We start from the raw sequence: 17,133 nt of genomic DNA on the forward strand, positions 1-17,133 counted from the left end.
CTGGGGGGGGAGGCTTAATGTGAATAATCAGGGGCTGAAAGTTCCAGAAATGTGACAGTTTTTGGCAGCGATTCTCATCTTTGCATTTATTTATCGAAGGCAGAAAAACTGCCATACTAGAGGCAAACTTGTGAGAGGAAGAAAAATTATATCAGCAGCGATTTATTTTGCCACCGTACTTTTTCTTTATTATTAGTACTCCCAGAGCATTTTCTAAAGATATTTGTATTTTCAGTCAGGGTTCTCTCACTACGCTTGCAGCTTCTCTTCCCATTTTATCCTGTAGGAGAGGCTGGTTTAATGATTACAGCCAAAAAGACCGCTAGGACTTTACAGGTCAGCGTACACGGTTAATGACACAGACGAATCCACACTTCCAGAAGTGCCCACTGGCTCGTGGCTCTGTCTGGGGATGCTCAGGAGCTCATTATTCAAAACTTCAAGCTCATGTTATGGATAATCAGCACATCTGAAGTAATACAGCGTACCCGGACAACCAAAAAGTGAAGTAACAAAAGCTATTATGGAAAATACTAACCTTAAGCATTAGGATCTCACTTTTAAAGTGGGGACAATGTTCACTTGTCTTCCAGTGCACTAGAAACCCAGTTAACAACTGGAAAAAGTTCCCAGCTCCACAGCTCCAAATTAGTCTTACAAGGATAACTTGATGTCATTCCCTTTTATTAGTAATACTTGGACAAACATTCTAAAGCAACAGTATATTTATTTTACAGCTGGCAAAAAAGGCATTTGAGTATTTATACCAAGAGGTATTGATTACTACCTAAAAAGGAAAGTAAAATATAAAACAAAACACCGATAACAAGAATAAGAAAATGGATTAACACAGATCCTTTTGGCCTGCCTTTACAATACCACTGTCACATAACCTCCAGTTCTCCGCAAGGCATCAGTTATTCCAGAGAAAAGAACACTAGTATCTTTTTATATTTAGTTTGCTATTCAAAACGGATTGAAATTCTCCACACAGTAAACAGAAAATAAATACGATGTTTATCTTAAGATAAAAAAGCCAAGGAGGACAAAGGAGAAGCGATGGTAAAAGGGAAGAGAAAGAAATCAGAAAATATTTGTAAGCAATTTCCTTCCCATCATTTGACAGTCTCATTCTCTCTGCTTTTAGTGATCTTCTCTTTCACACGGTTTTTAGCGCAGTGGTTTTGCCTCCTCAGAAGAGGACGAGGCATTGCAGAGACATCTCTGTAGCTGGCAAAGAGCTTGTGAAGTCTCCAAAGACAAGCCCAGAAGGACCACAGACCGCCAATCAGGTGGAGAGAGGCATTTCTCCGCAAGGCTATTGAGACGTAAATATTAACATGAAAATCAAACACCCACACAAACGCTTCACTCCCATACTCGGGCAGCCACCGCTCCTTCACAGTCGAGGACTGTCACAGCCCTTGTGCATGTTGTCATCCGCGGCCTTCAATAGCCTTTTGGTCACCACCAGCTTAGTATCGCAATTTTCATTACGGGATACAGAGGGAGGAAAGGGAACAAGGCATTTCTTACATTTAGCCCACTACAGAATAATAGGAATAATTACTTCTCATTAAACCAGAAAAGTCTCATGATGCCTTGCAGCCGAGGCACCCCAGGAACATAAAAGGAAGAATGGCACATCTACCATACACCCATAGACAGAAGCTAAACCTACTCTCAGAATTTAATTCTAAAAACTGTCTCTAACAGCAAGGAGTACTACATACAAATAAGAACAGACATTGACTTTGGGACTTAACGAGAAAGAAATAAAAGTAGGCTTAAAGCTCCAAAAGAAATATTTTGGTGTAAGCATCACAATTATCTGGGGTTTGTTGCTGTAGCCGATAAACTTTCTAACAAGAAGAGTCTTGGGAAACTGTGTTATAAGTGAATTTCTTCAGACTAATAAAAAAAAGTATCACTTTTTCACCTATATCTACTGGACAAGACCAAACAAAAAATCCCAGCCCTTCAACTGGGGAACAGCTTGGACTCAGAAATCAGACAACAGGAACACAAAGAAGGAACAGAACTACACTTCTGCTGGGAAACAACAGGAGGGGGAAAAAATCCAAACACTCCAAACAGCAGACCCGGAGCCAAATACTCTGCATAGAAGCGAACACACAACAAACTTCCAACCCAGCCCTGTCCTATTTTCAGCTTGCAAGTACAATCTCCGTGTTCCTTACCAGGATGCCCTTTGCCCATCACAGAAATCGACAGCTAGGACACAGTTAGGCTTTGGGGTTGGTTTTTGTTCTTCTCGCAACAAACCCTTACCTCTAACCGGAGGAAGAGTTATTATCTCGGTGCCACACGAATGAGTGATTAGCCATCAGCAAGTAATGGCTTTTTGCTGCTGCCAACAGAACCCGTATCTGAACAAATTACCTAAAGGTGAAAGGTCTTGTATACTACACTTAATCCTCTAAACAGCCAAAAGAAATTTTGTGGTATACTTAACCATTATGAAAAGTGAAGTTAAAAAATTCATATACATGCCCAGGCGGGCACACAATACAGCATTTTTACACGCCCGTGTGAGTCGTCTTCCCTGTTTCAAGAACCACAGCCCAGCCAGTTCAAGACTTGCTGCATGTCAGGGCAAATTAGAAGATTTCTATATACCATCCAATATATCACAAGACATCTCTGGGGAGGGGAAAAAAATAAAATTCAGGCACTCCTTGATTCACCCAGGCATGCAAGATCACAGCAACCTTGCAGCTTGAAATTATATAAGCAAAAATTTGGCTTCTGTTCAGAAGAATGGGGAGGGAGAAGGAAGAAGGAATTAAGCCTTTTTTCTTATGAAAAGACCTGAAATGCAATAATTGGGAAGGAAAAGGAAAGCTAGCTCTTCCCTTAAAATAACCTAGTTATTACAAGTCCTCTCAAATCAGAGGCTTAGTTTTATCTCAACTCCCGCATTTCCTTTTCCCATCTCTCGCTCTTCTGGGGCCCTTGGAGACTGACACGGATTAAGTGGCCTCTCAGCGTTTTCTGGCTCTGCGGCTGTCCCTTGCCATCACTGCCCTCCCTGCAGGGCACCGCCTCTTATCTGATGGCCACTCCGCTGGTGAGTACCAGCCAGGGCAACACTCCCCTCTCCACATTTGTCAGGGTTGGACTCTACAGCAGGCAGATAGTTCTAGTGTGCGTGAGATGGATGTTTATTATTTTTTTTAAAAGCAGAACACAAATACAGCCATTATTTTGCATTGACTTACAAAGGGGCCGGACTGTGAATGGGTAAATCAGGTAATCCTCATTTGAGTCAAGGTGTTTAATGGTAAACTACGACTGGGATCATTCTTGGTGCAGCAGAATATATAGCCAAACCACCAGCTAACCCCAAAAACAAGCAAACAAAAAACCCATCGGGCATCATCCTGCGACCAGGACGTTCTGTGACATACGAAGCAAATACCATTTTCAGTGGCTCAAGACCTCACGGTGAGCCTCCTGGTGCAGATATATTTAAGAACATTAAAACACGTTATTTACAAGCTCCTTCTGAGTCACTCTGGTCTCTTGGGAACGTGCATTATATGTTCAAGAAATTGGAATAGCTCTTTTATTTATGTTTCTTTAAAATGACTGGCAGATGGGGAAAAACCTTCAGAGAAGTGGCCCTAGGCTGTCATGAAACATGTATTTAACACACCCACAGTAAACTACTAAACACGCTCCCTTCAGAAGGTACAGCCACTGTAAATACGGAATAGTCCCTTTTTAAAGTCTGATCTCTGGACTACTTAATTCAGCACAAATTTGAGATGTTCTGTGGAGTCTGCCCAATTTACAGGGTAATTACTAGCCATATTTTGCATTAACATGACGACAGCATATTCTCTAAGAGCAGAGCCAGAATTTTAAGGGCCTTTTCAAAACAAGCCCAGACCTTGGCTTTATTTTTAAGTCACAATAGTGATGCCTTTTTTCCTGCCACATGTGGAAGGACCGCTGCGGGCTGAAATAGAAATCTCAGATTCCCCAAAGTCAGGCTCTTATGCAAGTGGATTCCACACACAGAGGGAAGTTTTGTCTACCTGAAACAATTTCCAAGACTAAATCTAAATCTGGAATATCCCAAGAGAAGTGCAAGCTTCAATCATCCAAATCCCAGCAGACACACAGACTCCAGCCTAAGGTCTGGAACATATTTAATCAATTCACTGTGCTAACTCTCTACAGTTTCATAAAATAGCCAATACTGCAATAACAGGGCCAAAAATTAATTGTACACTGGTTGGCGAATTACACGGAAATAACAGGCAGCACTGGTATTTATTGCAGCAGGATAATGTAGTTGGTGCTAAGGTACAAGTACACCACAGTAAAAATAGGTGAGAGACAGACAGTGTGTGCGTGTGCACGCATATATATGTACATATGTGCATGCAAGCACTGCTTTCCATTAGAAAAGTAGCACTGGTTTTACTGGTAACAGTGCTACCTGTATATACACGCATTTATAAATACCGTTCTGCTTATAAACAGCACAAAGAGGGAGAAAACAGAAATTTAAACTATTAGGCAGTAAAAAAATGAATGAAATGAAGGGAAAATTGGGTTGAATAAAAACGCCAGGGGAGGGTATCAGAAATATCAGATAATGGGGAAAGCTCTCAGAAGTAAGACAAAAGCCCCCCTTGTTTTGCTCTTTTTGGACTAGACTTGACAAATACTCTGGTGTTGAGTTCTAACAAAGAGACAAGATCACATTCTGGGTCTTTTTGTTCTGCCTTTAACAAGTCTTCATAGTGATACACTGATGAGACCAGATACCAGATTGTTATCTAAATTCAGCTGCTAAATGCAGTGTTAAGACACTAAGTTCAAACCACACATTGCCACATTTATTTCACAAGTCGAGCCTGAGGATGGATTCCTCCAAGACGAAGCAGCCCATAAGCATCACTCTCTCCCTCTGCAAAGGTACTCTAAATGCCAGGGAAAGAAAATCACTGCAAGGCTCTGACAGTTCATCCTTCAGCACACAGACTGCAAAAGCATCTCTACACTAATCGGGCACACCGAAGAGGAAGCAAACACTTAGTTGCTGTTTGCATAGAGGCTGCCTGTAATTTGATGTAATGTACTGTACATCAGACAACACATATTGAAGAGAGAACATACACACGGCAGAGAAGGCAGAGAGGCAGTGCTGACATCTAACACATTTTATTTACCCTATTATAGATGTTCTTTGAGTTCATCAAATTACCAATCAATTTATCTGATCTCTAAAAGCTTGTGTACTGAGGTATATTAACTACGAAACTTTACAAGCTTTCAGCAAAACAGCCATTAAACGGCTGAATTGAGCACAGGGCACTAGAAGTCAGCTTGCCAGTTGGCCAACAGTAACAACGAAGCAACCGCTCCCCGCAGACAGGGAGGCGACGGAGGAGCATTAGGAAGGCAGGCTCCCCGAGATGCTGTTCAGCCCTAACGGACACCAGCAGAAAAACAGAATTATGGATGCTGTGCTGCCTCCTCCTCCCCCAGCCTGACACTTAATGTCTGTGAATAACTGAAAAGAGGAAGAGGATGGGAGGTCAGAGCAGTTCAGATGATAATTTCAGGTTCAGATGACAATTTCAGGTTCTTTCTTTTTTTTTTTTTTTTTTTCATTTTGTTCCCATTCAGAAATTAAGCACGCACACAGGACAAAATCTGCAGTTCTCGAAATATCAAAGGCTGAGAGGCTGCTAGCACCACCGCCACCTGAAAGACAACATCCACCCAGCCTCGGACAGACAGCCCAAGCCACTGGGACGTGATCTGGATGATTAGGATGGATCTTATCAGCCTCTTTCAGAAAACTATACGGGGGATTATTCTTCTTGTGTTCAGAAGATTAAATCAACAGTTCGATGAACTGGGTGCTGCGTTATATTGCTCCACTGGCCTGAAAGGCAAACTGCTTTTTTGTAGGTTCACAGAAAGCCCTGCTGGTTTTCTGGGAGGAAGGGTTTGCAGGGGATGAGAAGAGAATGAACAAATTAGGTAAGAAAAAAAATGGAAATTCTAAGGAATATTGTAAGGCTTGATGACGAAGGCAGGGACGAGTGATACTTTTGAAAGGGAAACACATTTTCTGAGACCAGAACTTGGTTTCACACCAGCTGTTCTTCCTCAGAGTACGCCACAGCAGTGGCTAGAGCAGTAAGCTAGTGCCTGGCCACGCAGTGACTGGAGGCAAAGCAGCCCTTATACACGCAGCCCTAAGACGTTACAGGCCGTTTTACTGAGAAAGTAAATGGTGTCGGTGACACCTGTCAAGACAGATGAACTCACTGAGAAAAGGGCGCTGAATCTTTAACTCCCACTGAGAGGGCAGAAGGCTTGGTTGAAGGTAACATCTCAACACAACTTGCTTTTCAAAGGTAGGGGAGTGCTCCCTAGGGCTCGTGGACACAGACACGGCCTGGGATCCCAACTCAGGGAACTGATTCCCCATCCCCTTCGACAGAAATCCCTTGTCACCTTTGCCAGGTGACATCAGTTTGTTCAGCCCCACAGAATCTGCTTAAAATTGATCATGAAGACCCAACGTGAACATATTCTTGTGGAAGGCTATTTTTCCAAGGCTGCTGTCACTTTCTCCACAGAGATTTTTAGCGAGACAAGTTACTGGTCAAAAAGCATAGAAATGACAGTGGACTCACATGTAGGGGTGACCTTGGTGCACCAGAATTGGGAGACTGCTCCAAGAAGAAGGATCAAGACCAACAAGATTAACAAACAAAAATAAGTTTGCCTCCCACTCTTTACACATCCTAAATGCTTTACAAATATGAATTAAATGGTAAGTGCAAGGGCAAAAGGAGATTAATTTAAAAGAGCCAGACAAGGTGAATGCCACACACAAAATTAGAAGATTTGTGAAGCTAAACAGAGAAAAGGGTGCAGTCTACCTTATTAATAAGAATTTTAAAAAAAAGTTATTTGTTCAATGCATTGCTTTCCCACTTGCTTATGAATACTCCACAGCTTATGAATACCTCTTGTGCTATTTACTGTTCTGAAAAACTACAAGCAGAAAAACGTTGCATATTAATGTACCCACTGCTGACAGTAGACCACAGCCACCTAATAAAAGATAACGTGGGAGACGGAGCTTAGGAAAATCCAAACAAAGACAAGACATCCATCTATAGAGTAAGGAGTTTCACTTCATTGCCGGATTACCTTCAGCCTTTCTCTGCCGTTCCGCGCTACTCCGAAGAGCTGCCCGTGTTCTCCTGCCCTGTAGCACTGCCCTTCACCTTTGTCAGGTTAAAGCCAGCAAGAGGCCAAATAGCAAAAGGAGTCAAACAAATACTTACTTGGGAGAAAATTTACAGCTAATACACTAAGTGAGATCTCCTGGCATCTAAAGGGTTCCAGGAGAGACTGCATTTCTTTATCATACTTTCTAAAGGATGATTCTACCATTTGGGGAAAGCAGGACAAAGCATACATGGAATCCTTAATAAAAATCCCAACTCTGAGCAGTATATGTTAAGTATTTATACCAAGCTCCTGCCATCTCCCTCCCTCCCTGCTTCTCAGTAACATATAAATGCATGAACGAACATCAGCTTAAGCTTCTCAAATGGAGTGTTTCTAAGGTTTTCCTTACAGATTATTAGGCCCAACTCTCAATCTTTCTACAAAGAGAAACACTACAGTACAAGACCTCCTTCAAAACAGTTGAGACAAGACCCACTTTTTGTAAAACAATTCCAAATTACATGGATGAGATGTAAAATTACTCCAACAAGTCAGAGTTAGAAGTTTAAACGCTTATAACAAATTAGCCAGGTCTCATTACTGGATTACTTATTGGAGATTAGACAGTCACACACTGGAAACACAGGTGTGGAGTGGAACGGCATGTCTGTACCACCAGCTCCAAAATCCTGCAATTACACACAGTCATATAAGAAACAGTCAGTTCAAAGGATCTATTCCCTGTAATTTTCCTGATTACCAAAATACTTCTAGCACTCCAAAACAAAAACACACAGGCAACCCAAGAGACTGAAACACACAGCTACTACAACTACTAGAGCTAAAGCGAGGAAGACCAGGAGCATCACCAGTGTCCTAATCCTCTGCAAGGAATTTGTTCAGTAAAATTTGATTAAAAAAAAAAAAAGTCTAAAAACCATGCACCACACCACAGACAGACCAAAACCCACCACCCCTCCGCACACGCGCACAAGCCCTGACAAACTGATAAGGAAGGGCGCAGGGGGAAGAACACCTCCCAGCAACAAATCACAGCATTGCTGTAATCCCAGTACCGCTGCTTCATGCACTCAAATCTGCACACAAAATAGCTGAATGCTGCTAGTAGCAGTAGCGTGTGGCACTTGCTGAACACAAGTCACAAGTGCAAATCAAGCACTAGGCACCACAAAGAAACAGAGAACCAAACAGTAGTTCTCGTACAGCTGCCATATATATTCACGGTCTACCTGTATCTTGAGCACTGTCTGCACGGTTCTGATTCACATCTCTCAGAGAGGATTAAATAGACGCGGGAAAGTTTCAAAGACGAGCAGCCAGGATGAACAAAGCATTTGGGGCAAGTATTCCATATATTTGCCCTGATCCTACGTTCATCCCTGGTCATCCACCTTCGGTCACAGTCAGGACCAGCACAGTGACACAGCGCTGCTGCACTCACCACCTTACTTCTTCCAGTGCTTTAGTGGACGATGTAGCGAAAACCCCAAGAGCCGAAATACTGAAATTGTTTTTTCATACATGCCCTTTCCTGTGAAAATTTTAATGAGATTGTCTAGAGAACCTGAGTTTCTCAAGATCTATTTGAAATAAGGTACACCCATAGTTCATCTCATGCAAAACTAAAGGCAAAGCCTTTTTAGCATTTCTATAGCTTTACTGTTTCACAACACTTTGCCCTCCCATTATAAGCTATTCCATCATATAGATGGAATAAGTGAGATAGATGGACTAAGTAATTGTTTCAAACTCCCCAAAGAGAAACAGCTATTAGAAAATGAGCAGTTTTTTGCTTCCAATTCTGTGCTCTGTCCAGTAGATTACAGTACTCTTTCAGAGATTACAAAATAAAAAGATAATGTTATTCACACAATCTGCTGCATTCAAGGGAACTACCAAGTTCAATTCTAGTCATTGCATCTCAAAGACAGAGCCGCAAGGGGGAAAGGGCCCAAAGACAAACAAGTAGAATGAGAAACCTGGAAAAAAATTATTCACACAGGCAGAGACTGAAAAGGTGAGGACTGCTCAGCTTAATGGGAAGGTAAAGGAGGGAACAGATGTCTACAGATAGTGAATAATGAAGAGAATTCCTTTTATCTCTTTCACATAAAAGATATGAAATGAAAAAAAGTATTTGAAACTGGTAAGAGAGAATTTATAGTGTATGTAAGTTAACCTGTGGCACACACCGCCACATGATATTGGAGGCAGAGCGCTAAACAAGGCTTCAAGGAAAAGCGCCCGAGACACGTAGAAGAACGATGGCAGGAATCCAAGTTCCATTACAGTGAATAAAAATACTGAATGAAAATAAACTCTTTTGCAGCAGGGTACACGTCAGCCTCTGACTGACAACACTTAGGAAGACTCTTCTCAAAGTTGTTCTCCAAAAGTTGGGGCTCTTTTTGTTTTGGTGAGGTTTTTTTGGCATATTCCTTTGAAGTCTTTGAAAACTGGCCACTGTCAGAAGAAACAGGACAGTCTCCAAGTTTCATTCAGTGCAGCAGCTACTACATTGTAAGGAGTATATAACAAAATTATTCTTAGCATGCTACCAGGAAGGTACTTAGTTCTCAACATCAACAATTCAAAACATCCTTCAAAAACAAATCTCTAAGTCTCCTACTGCTGAATTCTGTTATCATGCAGAAGTGGGGACAAAGCCAAACTGAGGTAATAGATAGGCACAGCAGGGGAGGAGAGGGGGGAATTCCTGACAGCCTGATTCTTAGGAGAAATGTCAGCTTTCTAACTCTACGCTGAGCCATCGCACTCATTCACTCCCAGCCCAACACCTCTGACCCAGCAGCGACCACAGTCCAAGTGACCATCCCCTCTGGCAACAGCAGGGAAAGCAAACTTCTATTTCAGAGCTCCTCCCCACCTCAGCCCCTTACCACTAGCTGTTTTTCTGATATAAACACACACGTACATACATAGATGTATAAAAATATATATCTAAGGCTGAGTTGGAAGGTTTTAGCAGAGTAGAAGGAAAAATAAATAAATAAACGTCAAGGTCTGCGTGTATTCAACAAATAAAAGCAGAATTATATAAAAGCAACAGCTAATAAAAAAGATTGTTCTGTGCTGTGTTTTCCATCTTTCCAACCATTATAGGAATAAAATTATCCACAGAGAAGATAGAAAACCTTTTTCAAAACTAATACAATTAAGCTTTATTACACTGTTTCAAGTACATTTCTCTCCTCTCCCTTCTAGCCCCCACCACCTCCCACTCCAATCTAGACTAACGGTTGGAGGCATTCTTCTGTTTTATTACCAGCAAAATGCTAGTGTTTAAGGGTCAGAAACTATCTAGTGTTTCAAGAGAGGAAAAGAAAACCTGTCCTTTTTAGCTACTTGCTTTTGTACGTGTAAGAACTAGAAGGCAGTTTCTATGCAGCTCTGCAGTTTGAATAGGACTATGGGCAAGCCACCTTACTCCCCTGAGAAGATCCTGCGCTAAAATATCCATCACCTTGTTTAAAAAGTTACCCTGCACCAAGGGACACAGACCTGAAAAGGGAAACACAAAATAGAACAAAAGACTTCAAAAAGAGGACAACGCAGCCTGGACACAAACTTCTCCCCACTCCTCTGTCCACAAAGGACAGACACACATACAAATTTTCCCTGCAGTTTCTGCTTCATGAAACCAGATCCGGAGAGAAGAATATAATAGAAGCACACAGCATGAGACCAAGAAATTGCAAAAATTCCCTTTGCGTATGAACATATGGACAACTGTGATAATTAGAACGATAGCTGCTAGATTGTTTGCAATTTCACTGAACAATCCCCATTATCTAGAAATAGAATTTAAAAATCTGAATGCAACACTGAGTGGTAGTTTTAATAGTTTATTTTTTAATGAACTGTATGGATTAAAGTGTTGCAAAATCGTATTATGTGAAATTGCTCATGGGCACGTTTTACCATCAATGGCTTAAAAAAAAAAAAAAAGCTGTATGGACAATCATGCAGTAGCAGGGAATGGATGTGCCAACAGTTTTGGACCATTTCTATAATCTGTAATTTTCCCATGTTCCATATTCACTATCATGCTACATGTTGGTAGTAAAGCTGATTGATTTCTCTGTCTCTTTACAACCCACCTTTTCCATTGTTTGCATTTCTTTTTAGTCACATAACACAACTACAAGTCAGATGTATGCAACTCCCTGTCAGGAGGTCTAATTGCTTCAAATTGGAGAAGATTATTCTCTACATTTATTAAAAAATAAAGACTACTTATAACATTATTTCATTTTGCCAGGAAGTGAAAAACGCATTAGTTCATAAGGAACAGCATGGCTGCTCCTATTTTTATGGCATCAATTTTTAAAAACTCATCATGGTAAACAATTAAACAGAGAAGCAAATCCCACGTTTAGGGGAGAGATTCAAATCCCTAAATGGATTTTCAAAGGTCATTTCAGGCTTAAAAGATGCTTGACGGTGTCTCTTTAAATCATGTTCATTTCAAAGGCTTATCCAGCAAGAAGCAGGCAGTGCACTGCAGCACCCCCCGTTGAACTGCTGGGCTCCCCAGAGAAAAATTAATAATACAACTTTAATTCATATTTATAGCAAGATTTGTGTTTGGCTTTTTCTTTTAATTTAGGAAAGGATTTTTAACAAAAGGAATAAAAAAAAAAAGGGGCATTTGTTTTTTTGAACTTAGCTTTCACCTCAACCCCATGGTGAAAAAGAAAATAAAGTTTGAACTACTTCATTAAAAAAATCACCCAGTTAAACCCCCCCTTAACCTTTCCAATGCAAGTTGTTCAAAAGATTTGGTTTGTACAGCTTTTTCATCGCTTAGCTATGTAAGGGGTGGGGGGCAGACAGATACCGAGAGCTGACAGTTCCAGGTTTCCGCACAATGCTCCTTGTTTCTCTGCTCTTTGGATCCACACCGACCTGCATCCAATCCCATCAGTATTCAGAGGCCACAAATAAAAGCCAATTTAGTCTTACCTTCCTCTCAATGCGGGCCAACTGCTCTTTATAGAAGGCCTCTTGCCGCTTCAGCTCGGCCTCCCTGCCTTGCAGCTCAATGGCCTGGGAAGAAGAACAAAAGACCATCAATAGAAGAAGAAATTAAAAATAAAAAGTGTGAGTGCAAGGAAAGCACATGGGATGCAGACCGGAAGGAACCAAAAACATCATTGCTCGGGACTGGTGTACGGGATCCCTCTCGGGGGAACTACAAACGGTCGTATTGCAGTTCATTTTGGATTATCCCCACAAGTTTGAAATGCTCTTATTAGTATCACACTCAAACTCACAGCCTTGATTTTATTTCTCCTTATTAAATGAAAACATATAGGCATAGAAAGGTGACACCTTCCTATTGCCTTTTTCAGAACTCGACCTTACCCGACTTTGTCTTCCACAAATTCTGATGTTTATTACTCCACTTCAGTGTCCCTCGCCTTACCTTAAAAATAAACTCCAAAACCTCCACTTAATAAACGCTTGCCCCTTGGAGTGTCAGAAAACTTCTGTAAGATTTAAGAGACGCCCACAATCACGAGGAAGATCCAAAATAGAACTCTACGTTGTAACGTTTTTATAGCAACACGCATTCTCACTGCCCATGCGTTTGCTTTTTACACACGTAACTAGAACTACCCTGATAATTACTCTCTCCACACTCTCTGTGCGTACACCACCAGCACCCCCAAAGTTCCTCTGGCTGGGTGCTGCAAATTTGGAGGGGCGATGGGTGTCAGAGAATTTCTTTTCCACCTTCCAAAGTATAAGCGTGACACTTCCAAAAGAGCAAACTTGGTATACAAGCGCACGCTTAAGCGTAACCTGGTCATCAACTAAACAATGACCAATTGTGTGATTACAGCAGCGCCTTTTGCCTTTTAGCTCTTTACAACCAGCAGCACTTCATTGCATTCCCAACCCTAAACTGAACTAGCATTAAGAAAACACGGCATTGATGCACCCGAACCAAACTTTTTAAGCTTAAAAATAACAAGCAACAATAGCAAGAAAAATGGCACTTGTTTTTCTTCCCCCATCCCACCCCAAAATCTCTGGGGCCACATAAGTTATCACCAGGCAGGAAGACCTTTCAAAACTAGAATTATTAGTCCGTTTAACATGAACACAAACCCTGCCAATCTATAGCATCCCAGCAGCATTGCTCTAAACTTTTAATGATGATGGTACAAGCACAGAAAACGCTGGTCCAATATGATTAAGCAGCTGGGACAAACATCCTCGTGGGCTCAGACCTGTCATTTTACGGCCAGCAGCCATTGTGAATGAGAAAAATTACATCTGAAAGCCAGTTGCTGTGTATTTCCTTCTTTCTACTCCCCCGCTGATGGAAATACAGTGGTATAATAGGGCTTAGAAGAGATTTTAAGCTAGGCAGTGAGGGACAGTTGATAAGCAAGCAAGAAAAGAAGTAGGAGCACATGAAACAGGGGGGTTGCGGGAGTGAGGTGGTGTCTGTTTGTTTGTTTGTTTTTAAAGGAAAAAGAAATATTTTGGTTCCCATGTTTGTCATACAGCCAACAGGGCCAGAGTAAGGCACAAGCACAATAGACTCACATCTAAATCCCCTTGCTCTCAAAGGCACTCCATTAAAGGCAAAATCTCTGGCTTTGGTTTCACCAGAGCTGCTATGTACCTTCCAGCCCACAAACCAGCTGAAAAAGGATGGGAAGGGGGATGAGAATCAGCTGCCCCATACATGTAGCCTGACCAAAGAGATACCACAGCAACAACAGGGGTACTGATGGGCACTCTGTAAGCGCCAAAATTATTACTATTCTGTGATAAGAGAACCAACACTATCCTTCTGAACCAATATCCACCTTCTATACAGAAAAGGACTAAGCAATTTCAACTGAAATGAAACAGATGTAAGAAGGCAGGGTGGTCTGGTGGATGACCAAAGGAACCTGATTCTCCTGCTGATTTTCTGCATAACGCCCACAAAATCAGATTACTAAACAAGTGATTTGTATTTCCTTAAGGAGAAAATAAACAAGGAAAAGAAAGAAGAGTAACATGGTACTGACCCCTCTACACAATTCAGATGGAAGGTGATTGTGATGCCAAGTGTATTTCAAGAAAAAGAAAGAAAAAAAAGAGTCAAAAGATCAACTCTTAAAAATGCAAGAAAGTTTCTGCTTAATCTAAATAAATTAATTATGTGGCATTGCCACTCTCCTAAAGTAGCAGACTATTCTGCAAGCACAAAACCAATACGTGTAACAATACTGGTGAGCAAGAGCCTGTGTTCTGTTTCTGGCAAGACATGGATTGACATCTCTAGAAGGGAACACAATCCAAATACCTAATGTCTCCCGTGGGGTGCTGAGATGCAGACACATTAGAGGTGTGCTGATCTGCCTGATGACAACCCAGGGACTCCCAAGCAGACCAGACTGGAGCTGGGGTGCCCACTGAATAATACCTCCACACCAACGCCCCCTGCAGCAGACAGACATTCTGTTAGTGCCTTCCCTAGGGTCTTGCAAAATTGATGTCAAAGAATCAAAACGGGATCTCCTAACTGCAGACTACGACCTCAGTATACTCCCCATTATTCCCCCTAAGTAATTTCTCCCATAATCTCCCGTTACATCCCACTTAGGGCTCATAAATTATGTGATGAACCAGCGGGTGCAGAGAAAACTTTTACTCGCAACTCAAACATATTTTCAATGCCTTGCTTGCTTTCAAGAGCTGCTGATGTTTCAGTGCATTGAAGTATAAGGGGAAACATTCTATTTGTGACAGATCTGCTTGAAAGTTGCCGTTTCCCTCTATCCCCAGCTGTTATTACTAGAAACTTTAGTACACTTTATGATGATGTTTGAAGTATGAATGGTACAGTCAGAGCATGTGTCATTTGAAATATTCACTGTTTCAAACTGGGTTAGGCAGCAAGGGACATTTTATATGAATACAGCATATTTATTAAGAGTTCCTCTAGTCCTGCTGCTTATTCTCTACCCAAAGGCAGAAGCCTGTGATGTCCCAGACAGAACTGGCTGCTATGGATATGACTACAATTTCACTGGGGACTGAGACTGCAGGTGCCAAACAAAGCATCAGATACACTTTTCACATAAAGGCCGGTAGAACTAAAGAAGGAAGGAGAAGGGAAGATATACATGATAACACACTGGTTTGAAAATAACATATTAGAAAGTTGCATTTCACATCCACGCTGCAGAACCTACATCTGAGCTTGAACATATCATGCAAGAGATGACCAAAGCCCAGAGATGACATCTAAGAAGCTGTAGCGTAGAACACAGCCGAGTGTGGTGTACAAGAAGTATGAAGGCAGAATAAAAACAGAGGGAGGGGAGGAACAGCGTAGTTAGTTGTAGAACACACAAATCCACCTAAAACTTAGAAAAGTACCATGGGACAGTACATATTTGCAAGAGAGAACGTATGCAATAGGCAATTGTCCTCTGTACAAAAACTAAGTATAAGATATGTTGAGGAAATACTCAAGAATTCCCTGTGACGATGTCAGAAGTTACAAGCACTGCATTCTTACAAAAGGACAGTGAAGGTTCACTACTAGCATGCTACTACAGCTTCCACGGGCACGGATCCATAGACTGGTTGGGGGCTCTTTCAAGTCCTTCCTAGGTTTTAACTTTACACTTTTTCCACAACCCAAAGGTTTTTTTGGGTTCTCTCAGTGCTGCTTTGAACAGCAGAAAAGAGCTAGGGTAGACTCACCTGCGATTCCCTGCCTCCTCCTCTCCCTTTACCAAGTAACCCATTTGGAAACAACCTGTGGAAGCAAATCTCTAGAGCTATGCATTACACACTGGCTCAACTGAAGAATTCAAGTACTAGCCTGACAGCTGACAGGCAGGCCAAAAGAAATATTTCACAAGCCGCTTAATTGAAGTAATGAAATATTATTGGTTCATTCTCTATGAACAAAGCCAGACGCTCTTAGCCCTGTCCTGAATTGACATCAACAACCAACACATCAGACTGTGCAACTGATCTTCTGGAGCTGGGCTTCACTCTAGCTACAGCCATTCACAGATTAGCTTTGGCTTTGCCCCCCAGGAAACATCACCAGATTTTTATTATTTTTAATCACAGTCCCTTCTCATCACCTTGTTAAACATGAAAACCAGGAAGGAAATCTGCTTGAGAAAAAAAAAAAAAGGGTTTCTTGGCAGGGTCAGATTACAGTAGGGAATGTGGCACCCAGGAATAAAGTGCAGCAATGGCACAGCCCACAGCTGACGGCTACCATCAGGCTGTCTCTCTCTGCAGTCCTGTTGGGATTCTGGGATTTGGGGAGACGGCATGGAGAAGACTCTACTGGAAGGGAAAAAAAACCCACCCCAACCCCCTCTCTGCAAAGGGCAAGTCAAGCTAGAAGGAAAGGTCCATACCTCAATCTATAAAGAACTTCCTCAAAGGCAAGTCACAGCACTTGGCAAGATTATTGCAAAAATATTTATCTTCTTGGCAAAACACGTTCACCAGTCACAGCCAAACTAGTGAGATGACGCCCAGAGAATCAGTCAGAGGCAATCCAGGGAAAGAAGCTACATGGATAACGGAAAGTCTCTATCAAATGCCTTGTTTCTACATCATCCTGTCTTTGCTGAAAGGAGTTATCAGCTTCCCCCAAAGGTATCCAGTAACTTCTCTGCAGCAGCATAGCAGAGATGTTTTGGCTGAGTACCTCAGCTTGCCACACTCCACAACTGCAAATTCTTATACCTCATGCTTTCCCATGTCTCTTCCAGTCCTGGTAGCAGTCCAGGTGGCAGGGGAGAAAAACAAATGCTATTAAAGGCTCCAAGACTAGAAGAAGGAATTAACAGCAATGCACTGAAGAACAGA

At 41.8% G+C, this 17,133-nt stretch overlaps 1 protein-coding gene across 2 annotated transcripts in view; it reads right to left on the reverse strand.

The window, feature by feature from the left end:
- Positions 1–17,133, reverse strand: part of CHCHD6 (coiled-coil-helix-coiled-coil-helix domain containing 6) — a 115,580-nt gene that overhangs the window by 61,758 nt on the left and 36,689 nt on the right. For both annotated transcript variants that reach the window (XM_063348320.1, XM_063348319.1), the window contains one exon: positions 12,244–12,327. In XM_063348320.1, coding sequence (XP_063204390.1) covers positions 12,244–12,327 — 84 coding nt within the window. The remainder of the gene's footprint in view (positions 1–12,243; positions 12,328–17,133) is intronic.

Source organism: Chroicocephalus ridibundus, chromosome 10, assembly GCF_963924245.1.
Source record: "Chroicocephalus ridibundus chromosome 10, bChrRid1.1, whole genome shotgun sequence".
In the NCBI taxonomy this organism is placed as follows: domain Eukaryota; kingdom Metazoa; phylum Chordata; class Aves; order Charadriiformes; family Laridae; genus Chroicocephalus; species Chroicocephalus ridibundus.